We start from the raw sequence: 24,616 nt of genomic DNA on the forward strand, positions 1-24,616 counted from the left end.
GTGTGAGGTTATCGGGGAATTGTCTGTGAGTGGCGAGATGTCTCCTACAGTAAGGGATTGAGCTTGCAGGTACAGTGTGAGGTTATCAGGGAATTGTCTGTGAGTGGAGAGATGTCTCCTACAGTAAGGGATGGAGCTTGCAGGTACGGGGGAGGTTATCAGGGAAATGTCTGTGAGCGGTGAGATGTCTCAAATAGTAAGGGATGGAGCTCGCGGGTACGGGGGAGGTTATCAAGGAATTGTCTGCAAGTGGTGAGATGTCTCCTATATTAAGGGATGGAGCTTGCGGGTACGGGGGAGGTTATCAGGGAATTGTCTGCAAGTGGTGAGATGTCTCCTATATTAAGGGATGGAGCTTGCAGGTTACGGGTGAGGTTATCAGGGAATTGTCTGTGAGTGGTGAGATGTCTCCTATAGTAAGGGATGGAGCTTGCGGGTATGGGGGAGGTTATCAGGGAATTGTCTGTGAGTGGTGAGATGTCTCAAATAGTAAGGGATGGAGCTCGCGGGTACGGGGAGGTTATCAGGTATTTATCTGAGTGGTGAGATGTCTCCTATAGTAAGGGATGGAGCTTCCAGGTACAGTGTGAGGATATCAGGGAATTGTCTGCAAGTGGTGAGATGTCTCCTATATTAAGGGATGGAGCTTCCAGGTACAGTGTGAGGATATCAGGGAATTGTCTGCAAGTGGTGAGATGTCTCCTATATTAAGGGATGGATCTTGCGGGTACGGAGGAGGTTATAAGGGAATTGTCTGCAAGTGGTGAGATGTCTCCTATATTAAGGGATGGAGCTTGCGGGTACGGGGGAGGTTATAAGGGAATTGTCTGCAAGTGATGAGATGTCTCCTATATTAAGGGATGGAGCTTGCAGGTACGGGTGAGGTTATCAAAGAATTATCTGCAAGTGGTGAGATGTCTCCTATAGTAAGGGATGGAGCTTGCAGATACGGGGGAGGTTATCAGAGAATTATCTGTGAGTCATGAGATGTCTCCTATACTAAGGGATGGAGCTTGCGGATACGGGGGAGGTTATCAGGGAATTATCTGCAAGTGGTGAGATGTCTCCTATAGTAAGGGATGGAGCTTGCAGATACGGGGGAGGTTATCAGAGAATTATCTGTGAGTAGTGAGATGTCTCCTATAGTAAGGAATAGAGCTTGCGGATACAGTGTGAGGTTATCAGGGAATTGTCTGTGAGTGGCAAGATGTCTCCTACAGTAAGGGATGGAGCTTGCAGGTACAGGGGAGGTTATCGGGGAATTGTCTGTGAGTGGTGAGATGTCTCAAATAGTAAGGGATGGAGCTTGCGGGTACGGGGGAGGTTATCAGGTATTTATCTGAGTGGTGAGATGTCTCCTATAGAAAGGGATGGAGCTTGCAGGTACAGTGTGAGGTTATCAGGGAATTGTCTGTGAGTGGAGAGATGTCTCCTACAGTAAGGGATGGAGCTTGTGGATACGGGGGAGGTTATCAGGGAATTATCTGTGAGTGGTGAGATGTCTCCTATATTAAGGGATGGAGCTTGCGGATACGGGGGAGGTTATCAGGGAATTATCTGTGAGTGGTGAGATGTCTCCTATAGTAAGGGATGGAGCTTGCAGATACGGGGGAGGTTATCAGAGAATTATCCGCGAGTGGTGAGATGTCTCCTATAGTAAGGTATGGAGCTTGCGGATACGGGGGAGGTTATCAGGGAATTATCTGCGAGTGGTGAGATGTCTCCTATATTAAGGGATGGAGCTTGCGGATACGGGGGAGGTTATCAGGGAATTGTCTTGCTGTAGATGGAATGACAGTGTATTCAGTGGGGGATTCCATAACAATGGGGTGTGTGTAACATTACTTTCATTCCTTGCTGTAGATGGAATGCCAGTGTATTCAGTGGGGGATTCCATAACAATGGGGTGCGTGTAACATTACTTTCATTCCTTGCTGTAGATGGAATGACAGTGTATTCAGTGGGGGATTCCATAACAATGGGGTGTGTGTAACATTACTTTCATTCCTTGCTGTAGATGGAATGACAGTGTATTCAGTGGGGGATTCCATAACAATGGTGTGTGTGTAACATTACTGTCATTCCTTGCTGTAGATGGAATGACAGTGTATTCTGTGGGGATTCCATAACAATGGGTTGCGTGTAACATTAGTTTAATTCCTTGCTGTAGATGGAATGACAGTGTATTCAGTGGGGGATTCCATAAAAATCGGGTGCGTGTAACATTACTTTCATTCCTTGCTGTAGATGGAATGACAGTGTATTCAGTGGGGGATTCCATGACAATGGGGTGTGTGTAACATTACTTTCATTCCTTGCTGTAGATGGAATGACAGTGTATTCAGTGGGGGATTCCATGACAATGGTGTGTGTGTAACATTACTTTCATTCCTTGCTGTAGATGGAATGACCGTGTATTCAGTGGGGGATTCCATGACAATGGGGTGTGTGTAACATTACTTTCATTCCTTGCTGTAGATGGAATGACAGTGTATTCAGTGGGGGATTCCATAACAATGGGGTGTGTGTAACATTACTTTCATTCCTTGCTGTAGATGGAATGACAGTGTATTCAGTGGGGGATTCCATAACAATGGGGTGCGTGTAACATTACTCTCATTCCTTGCTGTAGATGGAATGACAGTGTATTCAGTGGGAGATTCCATAACAATAGTGTGTGTGTGCAACATTACTTTCATTCCTTGCTGTAGATGGAATGACAGTGTATTCAGTGGGGGATTCCATGACAATGGGGTGTGTGTAACATTACTTTCATTCCTTGCTGTAGATGGAATGACAGTGTATTCAGTGGGGGATTCCATAACAATGGGGTGTGTGTAACATTACTTTCATTCCTTGCTGTAGATGGAATGACAGTGTATTCAGTGGGGGATTCCATAACAATGGGGTGTGTGTAACATTACTTTCATTCCTTGTTGTAGATGGAATGACAGTGTAATCATTGGGGGATTCCATGACAATGGGATGTGTGTAACATTACTTTCATTCCTTGCTGTAGATGGAATGACCGTGTATTCAGTGGGGGATTCCATAACAATGGGGTGTGTGTAACATTACTTTCATTCCTTGCTGTAGATGGAATGACTGTGTATTCAGTGGGGGATTCCATAACAATGGGGTGTGTGTAACATTACTTTCATTCCTTGTTGTAGATGGAATGACAGTGTAATCATTGGGGGATTCCATGACAATGGGGTGTGTGTAACTTTACTTTCATTCCTTGCTGTAGATGGAATGACCGTGTATTCAGTGGGGGATTCCATAACAATGGGGTGTGTGTAACATTACTTTCATTCCTTGTTGTAGATGGAATGACAGTGTAATCATTGGGGGATTCCATGACAATGGGGTGTGTGTAACATTACTTTCATTCCTTGCTGTAGATGGAATGACCGTGTATTCAGTGGGGGATTCCATAACAATGGTGTGTGTAACATTACTTTCATTCCTTGCTGTAGATGGAATGACAGTGTATTCAGTGGGGGATTCCATAACAATGGGGTGTGTGTAACATTACTTTCATTCCTTGCTGTAGATGGAATGACCGTGTATTCAGTGGGGGATTCCATGACAATGGTGTGTGTAACATTACTTTCATTCCTTGCTGTAGATGGAATGACAGTGTATTCAGTGGGGGATTCCATAACAATGGTGTGTGTAACATTACTTTCATTCCTTGCTGTAGATGGAATGACAGTGTATTCAGTGGGGGATTCCATAACAATGGGGTGTGTGTAACATTACTTTCATTCCTTGCTGTAGATGGAATGACAGTGTATTCAGTGGGGGATTCCATTACAATGGGGTGTGTGTAACATTAGTTTCATTCCTTGCTGTGGATGGAATGACAGTGTATTCAGTGGGGGATTCCATTACAATGGGGTGTGTGTAACATTAGTTTCATTCCTTGCTGTAGATGGAATGACAGTGTATTCAGTGGGGGATTCCATAACAATAGTGTGTGTGTGTAACATTACTTTCATTCCTTGCTGTAGATGGAATTACCGTGTATTCAGTGGGGGATTCCATAACAATGGTGTGTGTAACATTAGTTTCATTCCTTGCTGTGGATGGAATGACAGTGTATTCAGTGGGGGATTCCATAACAATGGTGTGTGTAACATTACTTTCATTCCTTGCTGTGGATGGAATGACCGTGTATTCAGTGGGGGATTCCATAACAATGGTGTGTGTAACATTACTTTCATTCCTTGCTGTGGATGGAATGACCGTGTATTCAGTGGGGGATTCCATAACAATGGGGTGTGTGTAACATTACTTTCATTCCTTGCTGTAGATGGAATGACAGTGTATTCAGTGGGGGATTCCATAACAATGGGGTGTGTGTAACATTACTTTCATTCCTTGCTGTGGATGGAATGACCGTGTATTCAGTGGGGGATTCCATGACAATGGGGTGTGTGTAACATTAGTTTCATTCCTTGCTGTAGATGGAATGACAGTGTATTCAGTGGGGGATTCCATAACAATGGTGTGTGTAACATTAGTTTCATTCCTTGCTGTAGATGGAATGACAGTGTATTCAGTGGGGGATTCCATAACAATGGGGTGTGTGTAACATTACTTTCATTCCTTGTTGTAGATGGAATGACCGTGTATTCAGTGGGGGATTCCATAACAATGGGGTGTGTGTAACTTTACTTTCATTCCTTGCTGTGGATGGAATGACAGTGTATTCAGTGGGGGATTCCATAACAATGGGGTGTGTGTAACATTACTTTCATTCCTTGCTGTAGATGGAATTACCGTGTATTCAGTGGGGGATTCCATAACAATGGGGTGTGTGTAACATTACTTTCATTCCTTGCTGTGGATGGAATGACCGTGTATTCAGTGGGGGATTCCATAACAATGGGGTGTGTGTAACATTACTTTCATTCCTTGCTGTGGATGGAATGACCGTGTATTCAGTGGGGGATTCCATAACAATGGGGTGTGTGTAACATTACTTTCATTCCTTGCTGTAGATGGAATGACCGTGTATTCAGTGGGGGATTCCATAACAATGGGGTGTGTGTAACATTACTTTCATTCCTTGCTGTGGATGGAATGACAGTGTATTCAGTGGGGGATTTGGTACAAGTGCTTGGTTAGGATCAGGGTCAATACCATGATTGTCTGGTATCTATTTATTGTGTTTATGTTGATCCCCATCAGATCTCATGTAGGAAGTCTGATGAGATCCTGTTTTATTGTTAATTTGTTGTAATTTTTATTGTTTTTGTTTTTAACCAATGTCCATTCATTATTTGTTTGTTCTGAGGTTTCTTTTCTACGATTATCGGTATAAACTTCTCCTTTCATGTGTTCAGCTAGCACCTAGTGCATTGCTGCTCCTTCAACAAAGAAAAACAAGAGAATGAAGCAAATCTGAGAGTAAATCATAAAGTTGTTGCTGTATAACACTAAGTTCTATCTGAATCATGAAAGAAACATTTTGGATTTCATGTACGTTTATTACATATTGAGGCCAACAGGGTCTTACAAATGACAAATCGCACAAAACTTCCTACAATAATCCATTGAACGAGATGTTTTACATAAAAACCACAAGTCACAACTTTACTTAGATATCATAATTTCGGAATTTTTGAAGAAGAGATGAAGGAACATCAGCGGCACAGCGGAAGCGCAGGAGGCTGAACATTGTGTCACATGGCCCTGCGGTAAAATAACAAAAGAAACAAATGTGTATTAATCACTTGTTCAAGGGTACAATAAATACCCAGCGACAGCGCAGGCACAATAAATACCCAGCGACAGCGCAGGCACAATAAATACCCAGCGACAGCGCAGGCACAATAAATACCCAGCGACAGCGCAGGCACAATAAATACCCAGCGACAGCGCAGGCACAATAAATACCCAGCGACAGCGCAGGCACAATAAATACCCAGCGACAGCGCAGGCACAATAAATTCCCAGCGACAGCGCAGGCACAATAAATTCCCAGCGACAGCGCAGGCACAATAAATACCCAGCGACAGCACAGGCACAATAAATACCCAGCGAAAGCACAGGCACAATAAATACCCAGCGACAGTGCAGGCACAATAAATACCCAGCGACAGCGCAGGCACAATAAATACCCAGCGACAGCGCAGGCACAATAAATACCCAGCGACAGCGCAGGCACAATAAATACGCAGCGACAGCGCAGGCACAATAAATACGCAGCGACAGCGCAGGCACAATAAATACCCAGCGACAGCGCAGGCACAATAAATACCCAGCGACAGCGCAGGCACAATAAATACCCAGCGACAGCGCAGGCACAATAAATTCCCAGCGACAGCGCAGGCACAATAAATACCCAGCAACAGCACAGGCACAATAAATACCCAGCGAAAGCGCAGGCACAATAAATACCCAGCGACAGCGCAGGCACAATAAATACCCAGCAACAGGGCAGGCACAATATATACCCAGCGAAAGCGCAGGCACAATAAATACCCAGCGACAGCGCAGGCACAATAAATACCCAGCGACAGCGCAGGCACAATAAATACCCAGCGACAGCGCAGGCACAATAAATACCCAGCGACAGCGCAGGCACAATAAATACCCAGCGACAGCGCAGGCACAATAAATACCCAGCGAAAGCGCAGGCACAATAAATACCCAGCGAAAGCGCAGGCACAATAAATACCCAGCGACAGTGCAGGCACAATAAATACCCAGCGACAGCGCAGGCACAATAAATACCCAGCGACAGCGCAGGCACAATAAATACCCAGCGACAGCGCAGGCACAATAAATACCCAGCGACAGCGCAGGCACAATAAATACCCAGCGACAGCACAGGCACAATAAATACCCAGCGAAAGCGCAGGCACAATAAATACCCAGCGAAAGCGCAGGCACAATAAATACCCAGCGACAGCGCAGGCACAATAAATACCCAGCGACAGCGCAGGCACAATAAATACCCAGCGACAGCGCAGGCACAATAAATACGCAGCGACAGCGCAGGCACAATAAATACGCAGCGACAGTGCAGGCACAATTAATGAGCAGTGACAGCGCAGGCACAATTAATGAGCAGTGACACCGCAGGCACAATTAATGAGCAGTGACAGCGCAGGCACAATTAATAAGCAGTGACAGCGCAGGCACAATAAATACCCAGCGACAGCGCAGGCACAATTAATGAGCAGTGACAGCGCAGGCACAATTAATAAGCAGCGACAGCGCAGGCACAATAAATACCCAGCGACAGCGCAGGCACAATTAATGAGCAGTGACAGCGCAGGCACAATATATACCCAGCGACAGCGCAGGCACAATAAATACCCAGCGACAGCGCAGGCACAATAAATACCCAGCGACAGCGCAGGCACAATAAATACCCAGCGACAGTGCAGGCACAATTAATAAGCAGTGACAGCGCAGGCACAATAAATATGCAGTGACAGCGCAGGCACAATAAATACCCAGCGACAGCGCAGGCACAATTAATGAGCAGTGACAGCGCAGGCACAATAAATACCCAGCGACAGCGCAGGCACAAATAAATACCCAGCAACAGCGCAGGCACAATAAATATGCAGTGACAGTGCAGGCACAAATAAATACCCAGCGACAGCGCAGGCACAATAAATACCCAGCGACAGCGCAGGCACAATAAATACCCAGCGACAGCGCAGGCACAATAAATACCCAGCGACATCGCAGGCACAATAAATATGCAGTGACAGTGCAGGCACAATAAATACCCAGCGACAGCGCAGGCACAATAAATATGCAGTGACAGCGCAGGCACAATAAATACCCAGCGACAGCGCAGGCACAATAAATACCCAGCGACAGTGCAGGCACAATTAATAAGCAGTGACAGCGCAGGCACAATAAATATGCAGTGACAGCGCAGGCACAATAAATACCCAGCGACAGCGCAGGCACAATTAATGAGCAGTGACAGCGGCGGCACAATAAATACCCAGCGACAGCGCAGGCACAATAAATATGCAGTGACAGTGCAGGCACAAATAAATACCCAGCGACAGCGCAGGCACAATAAATACCCAGCGACAGCGCAGGCACAATAAATATGCAGTGACAGCGCAGGCACAATAAATACCCAGCGACATCGCAGGCACAATAAATATGCAGTGACAGTGCAGGCACAATAAATACCCAGCGACAGCGCAGGCACAATAAATATGCAGTGACAGCGCAGGCACAATAAATACCCAGCGACAGCGCAGGCACAATAAATATGCAGTGACAGCGCAGGCACAATAAATACCCAGCAACAGGGCAGGCACAATATATACCCAGCGAAAGCGCAGGCACAATAAATACCCAGCGACAGCGCAGGCACAATAAATACCCAGCGACAGCGCAGGCACAATAAATACCCAGCGACAGCGCAGGCACAATAAATACCCAGCGACAGCGCAGGCACAATAAATACCCAGCGACAGCACAGGCACAATAAATACCCAGCGAAAGCGCAGGCACAATAAATACCCAGCGAAAGCGCAGGCACAATAAATACCCAACGACAGCGCAGGCACAATAAATACCCAGCAACAGCGCAGGCACAATAAATACCCAGCGACAGCGCAGGCACAATAAATACCCAGCGACAGCGCAGGCACAATAAATACCCAGCGACAGCGCAGGCACAATAAATACCCAGCGACAGCACAGGCACAATAAATACCCAGCGAAAGCGCAGGCACAATAAATACCCAGCGAAAGCGCAGGCACAATAAATACCCAGCGACAGCGCAGGCACAATAAATACCCAGCGACAGCGCAGGCACAATAAATACCCAGCGACAGTGCAGGCACAATTAATAAGCAGTGACAGCGCAGGCACAATAAATATGCAGTGACAGCGCAGGCACAATAAATACCCAGCGACAGCGCAGGCACAATTAATGAGCAGTGACAGCGCAGGCACAATAAATACCCAGCGACAGCGCAGGCACAAATAAATACCCAGCAACAGCGCAGGCACAATAAATATGCAGTGACAGTGCAGGCACAAATAAATACCCAGCGACAGCGCAGGCACAATAAATACCCAGCGACAGCGCAGGCACAATAAATATGCAGTGACAGCGCAGGCACAATAAATACCCAGCGACATCGCAGGCACAATAAATATGCAGTGACAGTGCAGGCACAATAAATACCCAGCGACAGCGCAGGCACAATAAATATGCAGTGACAGCGCAGGCACAATAAATACCCAGCGACAGCGCAGGCACAATAAATATGCAGTGACAGTGCAGGCACAATAAATACCCAGCGACAGCGCAGGCACAATAAATATGCAGTGACAGCGCAGGCACAATAAATATGCAGTGACAGTGCAGGCACAAATAAATACCCAGCGACAGCGCAGGCACAATAAATACCCAGCGACAGCGCAGGCACAATAAATATGCAGTGACAGCGCAGGCACAATAAATACCCAGCGACAGCGCAGGCACAATAAATATGCAGTGACAGTGCAGGCACAATAAATACCCAGCGACAGCGCAGGCACAATAAATATGCAGTGACAGTGCAGGCACAATAAATACCCAGAGACAGCGCAGGCACAATAAATATGCAGTGACAGTGCAGGCACAATAAATATGCAGTGACAGCGCAGGCACAATAAATACCCAGTGACAGCGCAGGCACAATAAATATGCAGTGACAGTGCAGGCACAAATAAATACCCAGCGACAGCGCAGGCACAATAAATATGCAGTGACAGCGCAGGCACAATAAATACCCAGCGACAGCGCAGGCACAATAAATATGCAGTTACAGTGCAAGCACAATAAATACCCAGCGACAGCGCAGGCACAATAAATATGCAGTGACAGTGCAGGCACAATAAATACCCAGCGACAGCACAGGCACAATAAATACCCAGCGACAGCACAGGCACAATAAATATGCAGTGACAGCGCAGGCACAATAAATATGCAGTGAAAGTGCAGGCACAATAAATATGCAGTGACAGTGCAGGCACAATAAATATGCAGTGACAGCGCAGGAACAATAAATACCCAGCGACAGCACAGGCACAATAAATACCCAGCGACAGCGCAGGCACAATAAATATGCAGTGACAGTGCAGGCACAATAAATATGCAGTGACAGTGCAGGCACAATAAATATGCAGCGACAGTGCAGGCACAATAAATATGCAGTGACAGTGCAGGCACAATAAATAAGCAGTGACAGCGCAGGCACAATAAATACCCAGTGACAGCGCAGGCACAATAAATAAGCAGTGACAGCGCAGGCACAATAAATATGCAGTGACAGCGCAGGCACAATAATTATGCAGTGACAGCGCAGGCACAATAAATAAGCAGTGACAGCGCAGGCACAATAAATAAGCAGTGACAGCGCAGGCACAATAAATACCCAGCGACAGTGCAGGCACAATAAATACCCAGCGACAGCGCAGGCACAATAAATACCCAGCGACAGCGCAGGCACAATAAATACCCAGCGACAGCGCAGGCACAATAAATACCCAGCGACAGCGCAGGCACAATAAATACCCAGCGACAGCACAGGCACAATAAATACCCAGCGAAAGCGCAGGCACAATAAATACCCAGCGAAAGCGCAGGCACAATAAATACCCAGCGACAGCGCAGGCACAATAAATATGCAGTGACAGCGCAGGCACAATAAATATGCAGTGACAGTGCAGGCACAATAAATATGCAGTGACAGCGCAGGCACAATAAATGAGCAGTGACAGCGCAGGAACAATAAATATGCAGTGACAGTGCAGGCACAATAAATATGCAGTGACAGTGCAGGCACAATAAATATGCAGTGACAGTGCAGGCACAATTAATAAGCAGCTACAGCGCAGGCACAATAAATATGCAGTGACAGTGCAGGCACAATAAATATGCAGTGACAGTGCAGGCACAATAAATACCCAGCGACAGCGCAGGCACAATAAATACCCAGCGACAGCGCAGGCACAATAAATATGCAGTGACAGTGCAGGCACAATAAATATTCAGTGACAGTGCAGGCACAATAAATATGCAGTGACAGTGCAGACACAATAAATATGCAGTGACAGTGCAGGCACAATAAATATGCAGTGACAGTGCAGGCACAATAAATACCCAGCGACAGCGCAGGCACAATAAATATGCAGTGACAGTGCAGGCACAATAAATACCCAGCGACAGCGCAGGCACAATAAATATGCAGTGACAGTGCAGGCACAATAATAAGCAGTGACAGCGCAGGCACAATAAATATGCAGTGACAGTGCAGGCACAATAAATATGCAGTGACAGTGCAGGCACAATAAATATGCAGTGACAGTGCAGGCACAATAAATATGCAGCGACAAGGCAGGCACAATAAATACGCAGCGATATTACAGGCATAAGATATCATTAGTGTGATACAAAGAGATAAAACTCACAACCCAAAAACCGAATGTTAAAAAAGAGAGAGTTGGTGGTGTGGGTGAGGTTATCAGGGAACAATCTGCAAAATGTCTTCTATAGTAAGGGATGGATCTCGCAGGTACGGGTGAGGTTATCAGGTTATTGTCTGTGAGTGGTGAAATGTCTTCTATAGTAACGGATAGCGCTTGCGGGTACAGGTGAGGTTATCAGGGTATTGTCTGCGAATGGTGAAATGTCTCCTATAGTAAGGGATAGCGCTTGCGGGTATGGGGGAGGTTATCAGGGTATTGTCTGCGAGTGGCAAGATGTCTCCTACATTAAGGGATATAGCTGGCGGGTACGGGGAAGGTTATCAGGGTATTGTCTGCAAGTGGCAAGATGTCTTCTACGTTAAGGAATGGAGCTCGTGGTTATGGGGGAGGTTATCAGGGTATTGTCTGCGAGTGGTGAAATGTCTTCTATAGTATGGGATGGAGCTTGTGGGTACAGTGTGAGGTTATCAGGGTATTGTCTGCGAGTGGTGAAATGTCTTCTATAGTAAGGGATGGATCTCGCAGGTACGGGTGAGGTTATCAGGGTATTGTCTGCAAGTGGCAAGATGTCTCCTACGTTAAGGAATGGAGCTCGCGGTTATGGGGGAGGTTATCAGGGTATTGGCTGCAAGTGGCAAGATGTCTTCTACGTTAAGGAATGGAGCTCGCGGTTATGGGGGAGGTTATCAGGTTATTGTTTGAAAGTGGCAAGATGTCTCCTACATTAAGGGATGGAGCTCACAGGTATGGGTGAGGTTATCAGGTTATTGTCTGCGAGTGGTGAAATGTCTTCTATAGTAATGGATACCTCTCGCGTGTACAGGTGAGGTTATCAGGGTATTGTCTACGAGTGGTGAAATGTCTCCTATAGTAAGGGATAGCGCTCGCGGGTACGGGGGAGGTTATCAGGGTATTGTCTGCGAGTGGCAAGATGTCTCCTACATTAAGGGATATAGCTCGCGGGTATGGGGGAGGTTATCAGGGAATTATCTGTGAATAGTGAGATGTCTCCTATAGTAAAGGATAGAACTTGTGTGTACAGGTCAGGGTATCAGGGAATTGTCTGAGAGTGGAGAGAAATCTCCTATAGTAAGGGATAGAGCTTGCGGGTACGGGTGAGGTTATCAGAGGGTTTTCTGCAATTGGCAAGATGTCTCCTATAGTAAGGGATAGAGTTAGCGGGTACAGGGTGAGGTTATCAGGGGATTCTGTGTGGCAAGATGTCTCCTATAATCAAGACATCTCACCACTCGCAGACAATTCCCTTCACATGGTGTGGGGAAAGTGTAATTTTATGTTTTATATTTTCCATGATAACTAGGGGCAGCAGGGAGGGGATCTGGAGGTGTGGGCTACCACCAGGCAAATGGGTTAAATGGGGGTGGGGGATAGATTATTGTTTGTACGTAGAGGGACTGGGAATCCCCTAGGTATTTTTTAATTTGCATGAACTTATTTTTATTTTATATGAATTTATCTAGAGTGATTGGGACCTCTCTTGGTACTTGTATTATTATATACTGCCCATCTCACAGGCTGCCATGCATGAAGTGTCAATATTAACCCCTATACTTGCAGAAGGTGGCCGGATATAACCTCCCCCATACCCGCAAGCTCAATCCCTTACTATAGGACACATCTTACCACTCATAGACAATTGCCTAATAACCTCCCCCGTACCCGCAAGCTCCATCCCTTATTATAGGAGACATCTCACCACTCACACGGGGGAGGTTATCAGGGAATTATCTGTGAGTGGTGAGATGTCTCCTATAGTATGGGATGGAGCTTGCGGGTACAGTGTGAGGTTATCAGGGAATTGTCTATGAGTGGCATAGATGTCTCCTATAGTATGGGATGAAGCTTGCGGGTACAGTGTGAGGTTATCAGGGAATTATCTGTGAGTGGTGAGATTTCTCCTATAGTAAGGGATGGAGCTTGCGGGTACAGTGTGAGGTTATCAGGGAATTGTCTGCAAGTGGTGAGATGTCTCCTACAGTAAGGGATGGAGCCTGCGGGTACGGGTGAGGTTATCAGGGAATTGTCTGTGAGTGGCGAGATGTCTCCTACAGTAAGGGATGGAGCTTCCAGGTACGGGGGAGGTTATCTGTGATTTGTCTGTGAGTGGTGAGATGTCTCCTATAGTATGGGATGAAGCTTGCGGGTACAGTGTGAGGTTATCAGGGAATTGTCAGCGAGTGGCCAGATGTCTCCTACAGTAAGGGATGGAGCTTGCAGGTACGGGGGAGGTTATTAGGGAATTATCTGTGAGTGGTGAGATGTCTCAAATTGTAAGGGATGAAGCTCGCTGGTACGGGGGAGGTTATCAGGTATTTATCTGAGTGGTGAGATGTCTCCTATAGTAAGGGATGAAGCTTGCGGGTACAGTGTGAGGTTATCAGGGAATTGTCTGCGAGTGGTGAGATGTCTCCTATAGTATGGGATGGAGCTTGCGGGTACAGTGTGAGGTTATCAGGAAATTGTCTGTGAGTGGTGAGATGTCTTCTATAGTATGGGATGGAGCTTGCGGGTACAGTGTGAGGTTATCAGGGAATTGTCTGTGAGTGGTGAGATGTCTTCTATAGTATGGGATGGAGCTTGTGGGTACAGTGTGAGGTTATCGGGGAATTGTCTGTGAGTGGCGAGATGTCTCCTACAGTAAGGGATGGAGTTTGCAGGTACGGGGGAGGTTATCAGGGAATTGTCTGTGAGTGGTGAGATGTCTCAAATAGTAAGGGATGGAGCTCGCGGGTACGGGGGAGGTTATCAGGTATTTATCTGAGTGGTGAGATGTCTCCTATAGTAAGGGATGGAGCTTGCAGGTACAGTGTGAGGTTATCAGGGAATTGTCTGTGAGTGGAGAGATGTCTCCTACAGTAAGGGATGGAGCTTGCAGGTACGGGGGAGGTTATCAGGGATATGTCTGTGAGTGGTGAGATGTCTCCTACAGTAAGGGATGGAGCTTGCAGGTACGGGGGAGGTTATCAGGGAAATGTCTGTGAGTGGTGAGATGTCTCAAATAGTAAGGGATGGAGCTCGCGGGTACGGGGGAGGTTATCAGGGAATTGTCTGCAAGTGGTGAGATGTCTCCTATATTAAGGGATGGAGCTTGCGGGTACGGGGGAGGTTATCAGGGAATTGTCTGCAAGTGGTGAGATGTCTCCTATAGTAAGGGATGGAGCTTGCAGGTACGGTGGAGGTTATCAGGGATATGTCTGTGAGTGGTGAGATGTCTCCTACAGTAAGGGATGGAGCTTGCAGGTACGGGGGAGGTTATCAGGGAATTGTCTGTGAGTGGTGAGATGTCTCCTATAGTATGGGATGGAGCTTGCGGGTACAGTGTGAGGTTATCAGGGAATTGTCTATGAGTGGCATAGATGTCTCCTATAGTATGGGATGAAGCTTGCGGGTACAGTGTGAGGTTATCAGGGAATTATCTGTGAGTGGTGAGATTTCTCCTATAGTAAGGGATGGAGCTTGCGGGTACAGTGTGAGGTTATCAGGGAATTGTCTGCAAGTGGTGAGATGTCTCCTTCAGTAAGGGATGGAGCTTGCGGGTACGGGTGAGGTTATCAGGGAATTGTCTGTGAGTGGCGAGATGTCTCCTACAGTAAGGGATGGAGCTTCCAGGTACGGGGGAGGTTATCTGTGATTTGTCTGTGAGTGGTGAGATGTCTCCTATAGAAAGGAATAGAGCTTGCGGGTACAGTGTGAGGTTATCGGGGAATTATCTGTGAGTGGTGAGATGTCTCAAATAATAAGGGATGGAGCTTGCGGGTACGGGGGAGGTTATCAGGTATTTATCTGAGTGGTGAGATGTCTCCTATAGTAAGGGATGGAGCTTGCGGGTACAGTGTGAGGTTATCAGGGAATTGTCTGTGAGTGGTGAGATGTCTCCTATAGTATGGGATGGAGCTTGCGGGTACAGTGTGAGGTTATCAGGAAATTGTCTGTGAGTGGTGAGAGGTCTTCTATAGTATGGGATGGAGCTTGCGGGTACAGTGTGAGGTTATCAGGGAATTGTCTGTGAGTGGTGAGATGTCTTCTATAGTATGGGATGGAGCTTGCGGGTACAGTGTGAGGTTATCAGGGAATTGTCTGCGAGTGGTGAGATGTCTCCTATAGTAAGGAATAGAGCTTGTGGGTACAGTGTGAGGTTATCGGGGAATTGTCTGTGAGTGGCGAGATGTCTCCTACAGTAAGGGATGGAGTTTGCAGGTACGGGGGAGGTTATCAGGGAATTGTCTGTGAGTGGTGAGATGTCTCCTATATTAAGGGATGGAGCTTGCAGGTACGGGTGAGGTTATCAAAGAATTATCTGCAAGTGGTGAGATGTCTCCTATAGTAAGGGATGGAGCTTGCAGATATGGGGGAGGTTATCAGAGAATTATCTGTGAGTGATGAGATGTCTCCTACAGTAAGGGATGGAGCTTGCGGATACGGGGGAGGCTATCAGGGAATTATCTGCAAGTGGTGAGATGTCTCCTATAGTATGGGATGGAGCTTGTGGGTACAGTGTGAGGTTAGCAGGAAATTGTCTGTGAGTGGTGAGATGTCTCCTATAGAAAGGAATAGAGCTTGCGGGTACAGTGTGAGGTTAGCAGGAAATTGTCTGTGAGTGGTGAGATGTCTCCTATAGAAAGGAATAGAGCTTGCGGGTACAGTGTGAGGTTATCGGGGAATTATCTGTGAGTGGTGAGATGTCTCAAATAATAAGGGATGGAGCTCGCGGGTACGGGGGAGGTTATCAGGTATTTATCCGAGTGGAGAGATGTCTCCTACTTTAAGGGATGGAGCTTGCGGATACGGGGGAGGTTATCAGAGAATTATCTGTGAGTGATGAGATGTCTCCTATAGTAAGGGATGGAGCTTGCGGGTACAGTGTGAGGTTATCAGGGAATTGTCTGTGAGTGGTGAGATGTCTTCTATAGTATGGGATGGAGCTTGCGGGTACAGTGTGAGGTTATCAGGGAATTGTCTGCGAGTGGTGAGATGTCTCCTATAGTAAGGAATAGAGCTTGTGGGTACAGTGTGAGGTTATCGGGGAATTGTCTGTGAGTGGCGAGATGTCTCCTACAGTAAGCGATGGAGTTTGCAGGTACGGGGGAGGTTATCAGGGAATTGTCTGTGAGTGGTGAGATGTCTCCTATATTAAGGGATGGAGCTTGCAGGTACGGGTGAGGTTATCAAAGAATTATCTGCAAGTGGTGAGATGTCTCCTATAGTAAGGGATGGAGCTTGCAGATATGGGGGAGGTTATCAGAGAATTATCTGTGAGTGATGAGATGTCTCCTACAGTAAGGGATGGAGCTTGCGGATACGGGGGAGGCTATCAGGGAATTATCTGCAAGTGGTGAGATGTCTCCTATAGTATGGGATGGAGCTTGTGGGTACAGTGTGAGGTTAGCAGGAAATTGTCTGTGAGTGGTGAGATGTCTCCTATAGAAAGGAATAGAGCTTGCGGGTACAGTGTGAGGTTAGCAGGAAATTGTCTGTGAGTGGTGAGATGTCTCCTATAGAAAGGAATAGAGCTTGCGGGTACAGTGTGAGGTTATCGGGGAATTATCTGTGAGTGGTGAGATGTCTCAAATAATAAGGGATGGAGCTCGCAGGTACGGGGGAGGTTATCAGGTATTTATCCGAGTGGAGAGATGTCTCCTACTTTAAGGGATGGAGCTTGCGGATACGGGGGAGATTATCAGGAAATTATCTGTGAGTGGTGAGATGTCTCCTACAGTAAGGGATGGAGCTTGTGGATACGGGGGAGGTTATCAGAGAATTATCTGTGAGTGATGAGATGTCTCCTATAGTAAGGGATGGAGCTTGCGGATACGGGGGAGGTTATCAGGGAATTATCTGCAAGTGGTGAGATGTCTCATATAGTAAAGGATGGAGCTTGCAGATATGGGGGAGGTTATCAGAGAATTATCCGCGAGTGGTGAGATGTCTCCTATAGTAAGGGATGGAGCTTGCGGATACGGGGGAGGTTATCAGGGAATTATCTGCGAGTGGTGAGATGTCTCCTATAGTAAGGGATGGAGCTTGCGGATACGGGGGAGGTTATCAGGGAATTGTCTAGGAGTGGTGAGATGTCTCCTATAGTAAGGGATAGCACTTGCGGGTACAGGTGAGGTTATCAGGGTATTGTCTGCGAGTGGTGATATGTCTCCTATAGTAAGGGATAGCGCTCGCGGGTACGGAGGTGGTTATCAGGGTATTATCTGCGAGTGGCAATATGTCTCCTACATTAAGGGATATAGCTCGTGGGTACGGGGGAGGTTATCAGGGAATTATCTGTGAATGGTGAGATGTCTCCTATAGTAAGGGATGGAGCTTGCGGATACAGGGGAGGTTATCAGAGGATTTTCTGCAAGTGGCAAGATGTCTCCTAAAGTAAGGGATAGAGTTAGCGGGTACAGGGTGAGGTTATCAGGGGATTCTGTGAGTGGCAAGATGTCTCCTATAATCAAGACATCTCACCACTCCCAGACAATTCCCTTCACATGGGGTTGGGAAAGTTTAATTTATGTTTTATATTTTTCATGATAACTAGGGGCAGCAGGGAGGGGATCTGGAGGTGTGGGCTACCACCAGGCAAATGGGTTAAATGGGGGTGGGGGATAGATTATTGTTTGTACTTAGAGGGACTGGGAATCCCCTAGGTGTTTTTTAATTTGCATGAATTTATTTTTATTTTATATGAATTTATCTAGTGATTGGGACCTCTCTTGGTACTTGTATTATTATATACTGTCCATCTCACAGGTTGCCATGCATGAAGTGTCAATATTAACCCCTATACTTGCACAGGGTGGCAGGATAAAACCTCCCCCATACCCACAAGCTCAATCCCTTACTATAGGACACATCTTACAACTCAGACAATTGCTTGATAACCTCCCCCGTACCCGCAAGCTCCATCCCTTATTATAGGAGACATCTCACCACTCACACGGGGGAGGTTATCAGGGAATTATCTGTGAGTGGTGAGATGTCTCCTATAGTATGGGATGGAGCTTGCAGGTACAGTGTGAGGTTATCAGGGAATTATCTGTGAGTGGTGAGATGTCTCCTATAGTATGGGATGGAGCTTGCGGGCACAGTGTGAGGTTATCAGGGAATTGTCTGTGAGTGGTGAGATGTCTCAAATAGTAAGGGATGGAGCTCGCGGGTACGGGGGAGGTTATCAGGTATTTATCTGAGTGGTGAGATGTCTCCTATAGTAAGGGATGGAGCTTGCGGGTACAGGGGAGGTTATCAGGGAATTGTCTGCGAGTGGTGAGATGTCTACTATAGTAAGGAATAGAGCTTGCGGGTACAGTGTGATGTTATCAGGGAATTGTCTGCAAGTGGTGAGATGTCTCCTACAGTGAGGGATGGAGCTTGCGGGTTACGGGTGAGGTTATCAGGGAGTTGTCTGTGAGTGATGAGATGTCTCCTATATTAAGGGATGGAGCTTGAGGGTACGGGTGAGGTTATCAGGGAATTATCTGCAAGTGGTGAGATGTCTCCTATAGTAAGGGATCAAGCTTGCAGATACGGGGGATGTTATCAGAGAATTATCTGTGAGTGGTGAGATGTCTCCTATAGTAAGGGATGGAACTTGCGGATACTGGGGAGGTTATAAGAGAATTATCTGCGAGTGGTGAGATGTCTCCTATAGTAAGGGATGGAGCTTGCGGATACGGGGGAGGTTATCAGAGAATTATCTGCGAGTGTTGAGATGTCTCCTATAGTAAGGGATGGAGCTTGCGGATACGGGGGAGGTTATCAGGGATTTATCTGCGAGTGGTGAGATGTCTCCTATAATAAGGGATGGAGCTTGCGGATACGGGGGAGGTTATCAGGGAATTATCTGCGAGTGGTGAGATGTCTCCTATAGTAAGGAATGGAGCTTGCGGATACGCGGGAGGTTATCAAGGAATTATCTGAGAGTGGTGAGATGTCTCCTATAGTAAGGGTTGGAGCTTGCGGATACGGGGGAGGCTATCAGGGAATTATCTGTGAGTGGTGAGATGTCTCCTATAGTAAGGGATGGAACTTGCGGATACGGGGGAGGTTATCAGAGAATTATCTGTGAGTGGTGAGATGTCTCCTATAGTAAGGGATGGAGCTTGCGGATACGGGGGAGGTTATCAGAATTATCTGTGAGTGGTGAGATGTCTCCTATAGTAAGGGATGGAGCTTGCGGGTACGGGGGAGGTTATCAGAATTATCTGTGAGTGGTGAGATGTCTCCTATAGTAAGGGATGGAGCTTGCGGGTACGGGGGAGGTTATCAGGGAATTGTCTATGAGTGGCGAGATGTCTCCTATAGTAAGGGATGGAGCTTGCTGATACGGGGGAGGTTATTAGAGAATTATCTGCGAGTGGTGAGATGTCTCCTATAATAAGGGATGGAGCTTGCGGATACGGGGGAGGTTATCTGGGAATTATCTGCGATTTGTGAGATGTCTCCTATAGTAAGGGATGGAGCTTGCGGATACGGGGGAGGTTATCAGGGAATTATCTGCGAGTGGTGAGATGTCTCCTATAGTAAGGGATGGAGCTTGCGGATACGGGGGAGGTTATCAGGGAATTATCTGCGAGTGGTGAGATGTCTCCTATAGTAAGGGATGGAGCTTGCGGGTACGGGGGAGGTTATCAGGGAATTATCTGTGAGTGGTGAGATGTCTCCTATAGTAAGGGATGGAGCTTGCGGGTACGGGGGAGGTTATCAGGGAATTGTCTATGAGTGGCGAAATGTCTCCTATAGTAAGGGATGGAGCTTGCTGATACGGGGGAGGTTATCAGAGAATTATCTGCGAGTGGTGAGATGTCTCCTATAATAAGGGATGGAGCTTGCGGATATGGGGGAGGTTATCTGGGAATTATCTGCGATTGGTGAGATGTCTCCTATAGTAAGGTATGGAGCTTGCGGATACGGGGGAGGTTAACAGGGAATTATCTGTGAGTGGTGAGATGTCTCCTATAGTAAGGGATGGAGCTTGCGGATACGGGGGAGGTTATCAGAGAATTATCTGTGAGTGGTGAGATGTCTCCTATAGTAAGGGATGGAACTTGCGGATACGGGGGAGGTTATCAGGGAATTGTCTATGAGTGGCGAGATGTCTCCTATAGTAAGGGATGGAGCTCGCGGGTACAGGGGAGGTTATATCCTGCCACCCTGTGCAAGTATAGGGGTTAATATTGACACTTCATGCATGGCAGCCTGTGAGATGGGCAGTATATAATAATACAAGTACCAAAAGAGGTCCCAATTAGTCTAAATACATTTATATAAAATAAAAATAAATTCATGCAAATTAAAAAATACCTAGGGGGTTCCCAGTCCCTCTAAGTACAAACAATAATCTATCCCCCACCCCCATTTAACCCATTTGCCTGGTGGTAGCCCACACCTCCAGATCCCCTCCCTGCTGCCCCTAGTTATCATGGTAAATATAAAACATAAATTACACTTTCCCCATCCCATGTGCAGGAGGGTGGGGTTTAATAATATTGAGATGGGTTGTGGATTAATATTGAGATGGGTTAATTCCCAATAGGAGCAGTGGCTATAAACCTCTCAATAAGCTGTGTTTTCAAGTGGACTCTGTGCTGCTAGGATCAATTGTTTTGTATTGTGGTCATTGTTTTTAATTATTTAGTACTGCATTGGTTTATTCTGGATTTATTTTTGATTGATGGATTATGGATGCCCTAGTTCAAGGGACCAAAGATTAGCAATCTACTGGCTTAGTGGAGATAACTGCAATTACTAATTTTATTATTCCAACAGGACTTATTATTTGTATGAAACATTAATGGAAGACACCTATCCCCTGTCCATGTGGTATTATATGAGCGTACCTAGAGAGATTGGGGATTTAGGATTATTGGCCTTAGGATATATGGTCATTTATATGGTCGCGAGGACCTCAGTGAGTGCTAGGGTCAGCATGGAGCTGATACTAGTGTCTGCTCCATGTCGATGCGGCATTCTAGTAAAAGCACAGTTTTGAGCCCTGATATTACTATGAGCAATAGTGACCATTTGTCTTATGACCAAATATCCTATGACCATATGTCCTATAACCAAATATCTTACGACAATAAGTCCTAACACCCTACTCTATATCTCACTCCCTCCTCTACATCTATCTATCCCTCTTCTATATTTCTCTATCCCTCTCCCTCCTCTATATCTCTGTATCCCTCTCTCTATCTCTCTATCTCTCCTCTATATATCTCTCTCCCTCTATCTACTCTATATATCTCTATCACTCTCTCCTCTATATCTCTCTATCCCTCTCACCCCTTTATATCTCTTTATCCTCCCTCCCCTCTATATCTCTCTCCTCTACATCTCTCTCCTCTACATCTCTCTATCCCTCTCTCTCATCTATATCTCTCAATCCCTCTCTCTCTCTCCTCTATATCTCTCTATCCCTCTCTCTCTCATCTATATCTCTCAATCCATCTCTCTCTCTCCTCTATATCTCTCTCTCAATCTCTCTCCTCTATATCTCTCTATCCCTCTCTCTCTCCTCTACACCTCTTTATCCCTCTCTCTCTCCTCTATATCTCTCTATCCCTCTCCCTCCTATATTTTGTGGGCACATATAGTTGTATATTTTGGTGGCATGTATAGAATATTATTATTTTGGGGGCATGTATAAAATAATATTTTGGGCCGTATATAAAGAATAATATTTTGGTGGAATGTACAAGTGTAGATTTTGGGGACATGTATAGGAGTATATTTTAGAGCATATAAAGGGGTATGTTTTTGGGACCTGAATAGAGTATATTATAGGGGTACAATGCCTTGGGGTTCTTATAACGTTGATAAAACATACAATCTTTAGTCTTGTGGGTAATAAGGTCATCAGAACCCCTAGGGAATGCCCCAAATAGAGAATTAAATGGTGAGTAGTACAAAACACTCTCTCAGGCAGGTCACTGGGTACAAACAGACAGTTGTTTTGTTACCTTCAGAACTTTCAGGTGATTCTTTGTTTGCACCAATAGGTTCTGTTTTCTTGTCTGCAGAGGCGCAAACCGGCGATTCCAGCATCGGCTCTTTCTTGTGCTTTACGCCCCAATGCATGGACTTAAATCAAGAAATAAATCATTAAAATAGGCCAATAATCTGCATCATAGGGCAGATATTTATTTAATAATAAAATACAACATGGTATAATAATACAAACTTCCGTGTATATTCATCAATCGATACACAATATGGTAAAGCCAATCAAATCTCCAGAGAAAGAAGGGGAGATTATTATATAGTAGAGGAACCAAACATAGAGATAAATATTAGTGATGTCCAGTTCATGAACGAATCGTTCTTTTGAACTGGTTCTTTTCAGTGAACTGTATGAATCAGTTCACCAGACTGAACTGATTCATTTGCAAACAGTCCACTTCCTGAGTCTGCAGTAGCACTGTTAATAGGATCCTAGAGTGAGTTCTGCTTCTGCTAACTCCTCCTTTGCAATGAATCAGAACTCCTCACTCTAGGATCATATTACCAGTACTGTTACTGATTCAATAAGTGAACTGTTTGCAAATGAATCAGTGTACTGTTAACTAACTCCTTTGCTATGAATCGTTAGATAACAGTACACTGATTCAAATAACAAGTCACAGCAGTTCTCAACAGACCCCTGCATTTACCCCTAACATCCACCTTAAATTAACTCTTACTCTCCCTTACCATATGCCTTACCATAATTTAACCCTAATGACCACTAACTGCCCCTAAATTAACCCCAAATAGTGATGTGGAGCTCTATGATAATATTTAATATTTATATGTATTATTATACCTTTAAGGTAAATAAAGCTGTTATCACTCATGGATAAACAGTCTTTTGTTAGATAGGCTGATACAACATTGTATGCCAAGATTTTAAGCTGACATTTTGCTGGGGATCATTATAGCAGGTTACCAGCCTCACAACCACCCCACATATTGCTTTCTCCCCGCAGATACCTCTGCACTTCAAACTACACATTTCAACTTAAACCCTCAGTTGCAGTTTGCATGCTAAGCTTTCACTGTGGGACTATCACTGCATTAACCCCTGTGTCTGCGTGTATATTAGGCAAATACAACATAAGTACTGTACATATAATAGAGTTTGCTGCAGGCTGTGTGAGACCCACACAACACGCAGCATACTCTATTCTATGTATTGTGCTTTTTGTATTGTCAGACAGTGACTCATGACTCGAGTCAGGAATCGGATCCCCAGAGCGTCCATACAGTAGAATCGCATCAATGCCAAAAAGTGAACTGATGAATCGTTCATGAACCGGTTCAGTTAAACGAATCGTCCGAAATGAACCGATTCATCAAGATGAACCGAACTTCCCATCACTAATAAATATGCATTTAACACATCCAGAACAATTAAGATTACCTCCATATTTTTCTAAATAGGGTGACCATAAATTTCAAAATGAATTTAATCTTCATCCATTCTCAGAATATTCAATGATTATTTGTTTTACAATTTCACTTTTCAAATGAGTAATATTCGAACATTTCTTTTCCTATCCCATACTTTAATTTCTAGCCAATAATAGGATATAACTCTTTGCATTGGGGTCTTTTGTACTGCTCTCCTGACAAGAATAGCAGATCTACTAAAGTATATCCAGTATTATGCAATTTACCTAAATAAAGAAACTTTGTCCCAGAATTGAGTTATCTTAAGAAAATACCACACGAAATGAAGCAAATTTGGATTATTTAAAGAACATTTTAAACCTTAATTTCTTTCATATTGGCAAGAGTCCATGAGCTAGTGACGTATGGGATATACAATCCTACCAGGAGGGGCAAAGTTTCCCAAACCTCAAAATGCCTATAAATACACCCCTCACCACACCCACAATTCAGTTTTACAAACTTTGCCTCCTATGGAGGTGGTGAAGTAAGTTTGTGCTTGATTTTTATGATTTCTTCTATGATAAGCGCTTCTCAGCATTTTGAAGCCCAATTCCTCTCAGAGTACAGCGAATGTCAGAGGGATGTGAAGATAGTATTGCCTATAGATTTTATGGTTTTCCTTGTGGCAAATCTTTTCAAAGGTTCTCTGTTATCGGTCGTAGGGATTCATCTCCTACCTCCCTTTTCAGATGGACG

General features: G+C 45.5%; 1 protein-coding gene across 1 annotated transcript in view; it reads right to left on the reverse strand.

The window, feature by feature from the left end:
• Positions 1-5,477: 5,477 nt before the first annotated feature.
• Positions 5,478-24,616, reverse strand: part of DNAJC12 (DnaJ heat shock protein family (Hsp40) member C12) — a 116,289-nt gene continuing 97,150 nt past the window's right edge. Inside the window, exons 4-5 of the mRNA XM_053705115.1 lie at positions 22,450-22,570; positions 5,478-5,703 (exon numbers count right to left, since the gene is read on the reverse strand). Coding sequence (XP_053561090.1) covers positions 5,609-5,703; positions 22,450-22,570 — 216 coding nt within the window. The 3' untranslated portion in view covers positions 5,478-5,608. The remainder of the gene's footprint in view (positions 5,704-22,449; positions 22,571-24,616) is intronic.

The sequence above is a fragment of the Bombina bombina genome, chromosome 3 (assembly GCF_027579735.1).
Source record: "Bombina bombina isolate aBomBom1 chromosome 3, aBomBom1.pri, whole genome shotgun sequence".
In the NCBI taxonomy this organism is placed as follows: Eukaryota; Metazoa; Chordata; class Amphibia; order Anura; family Bombinatoridae; genus Bombina; species Bombina bombina.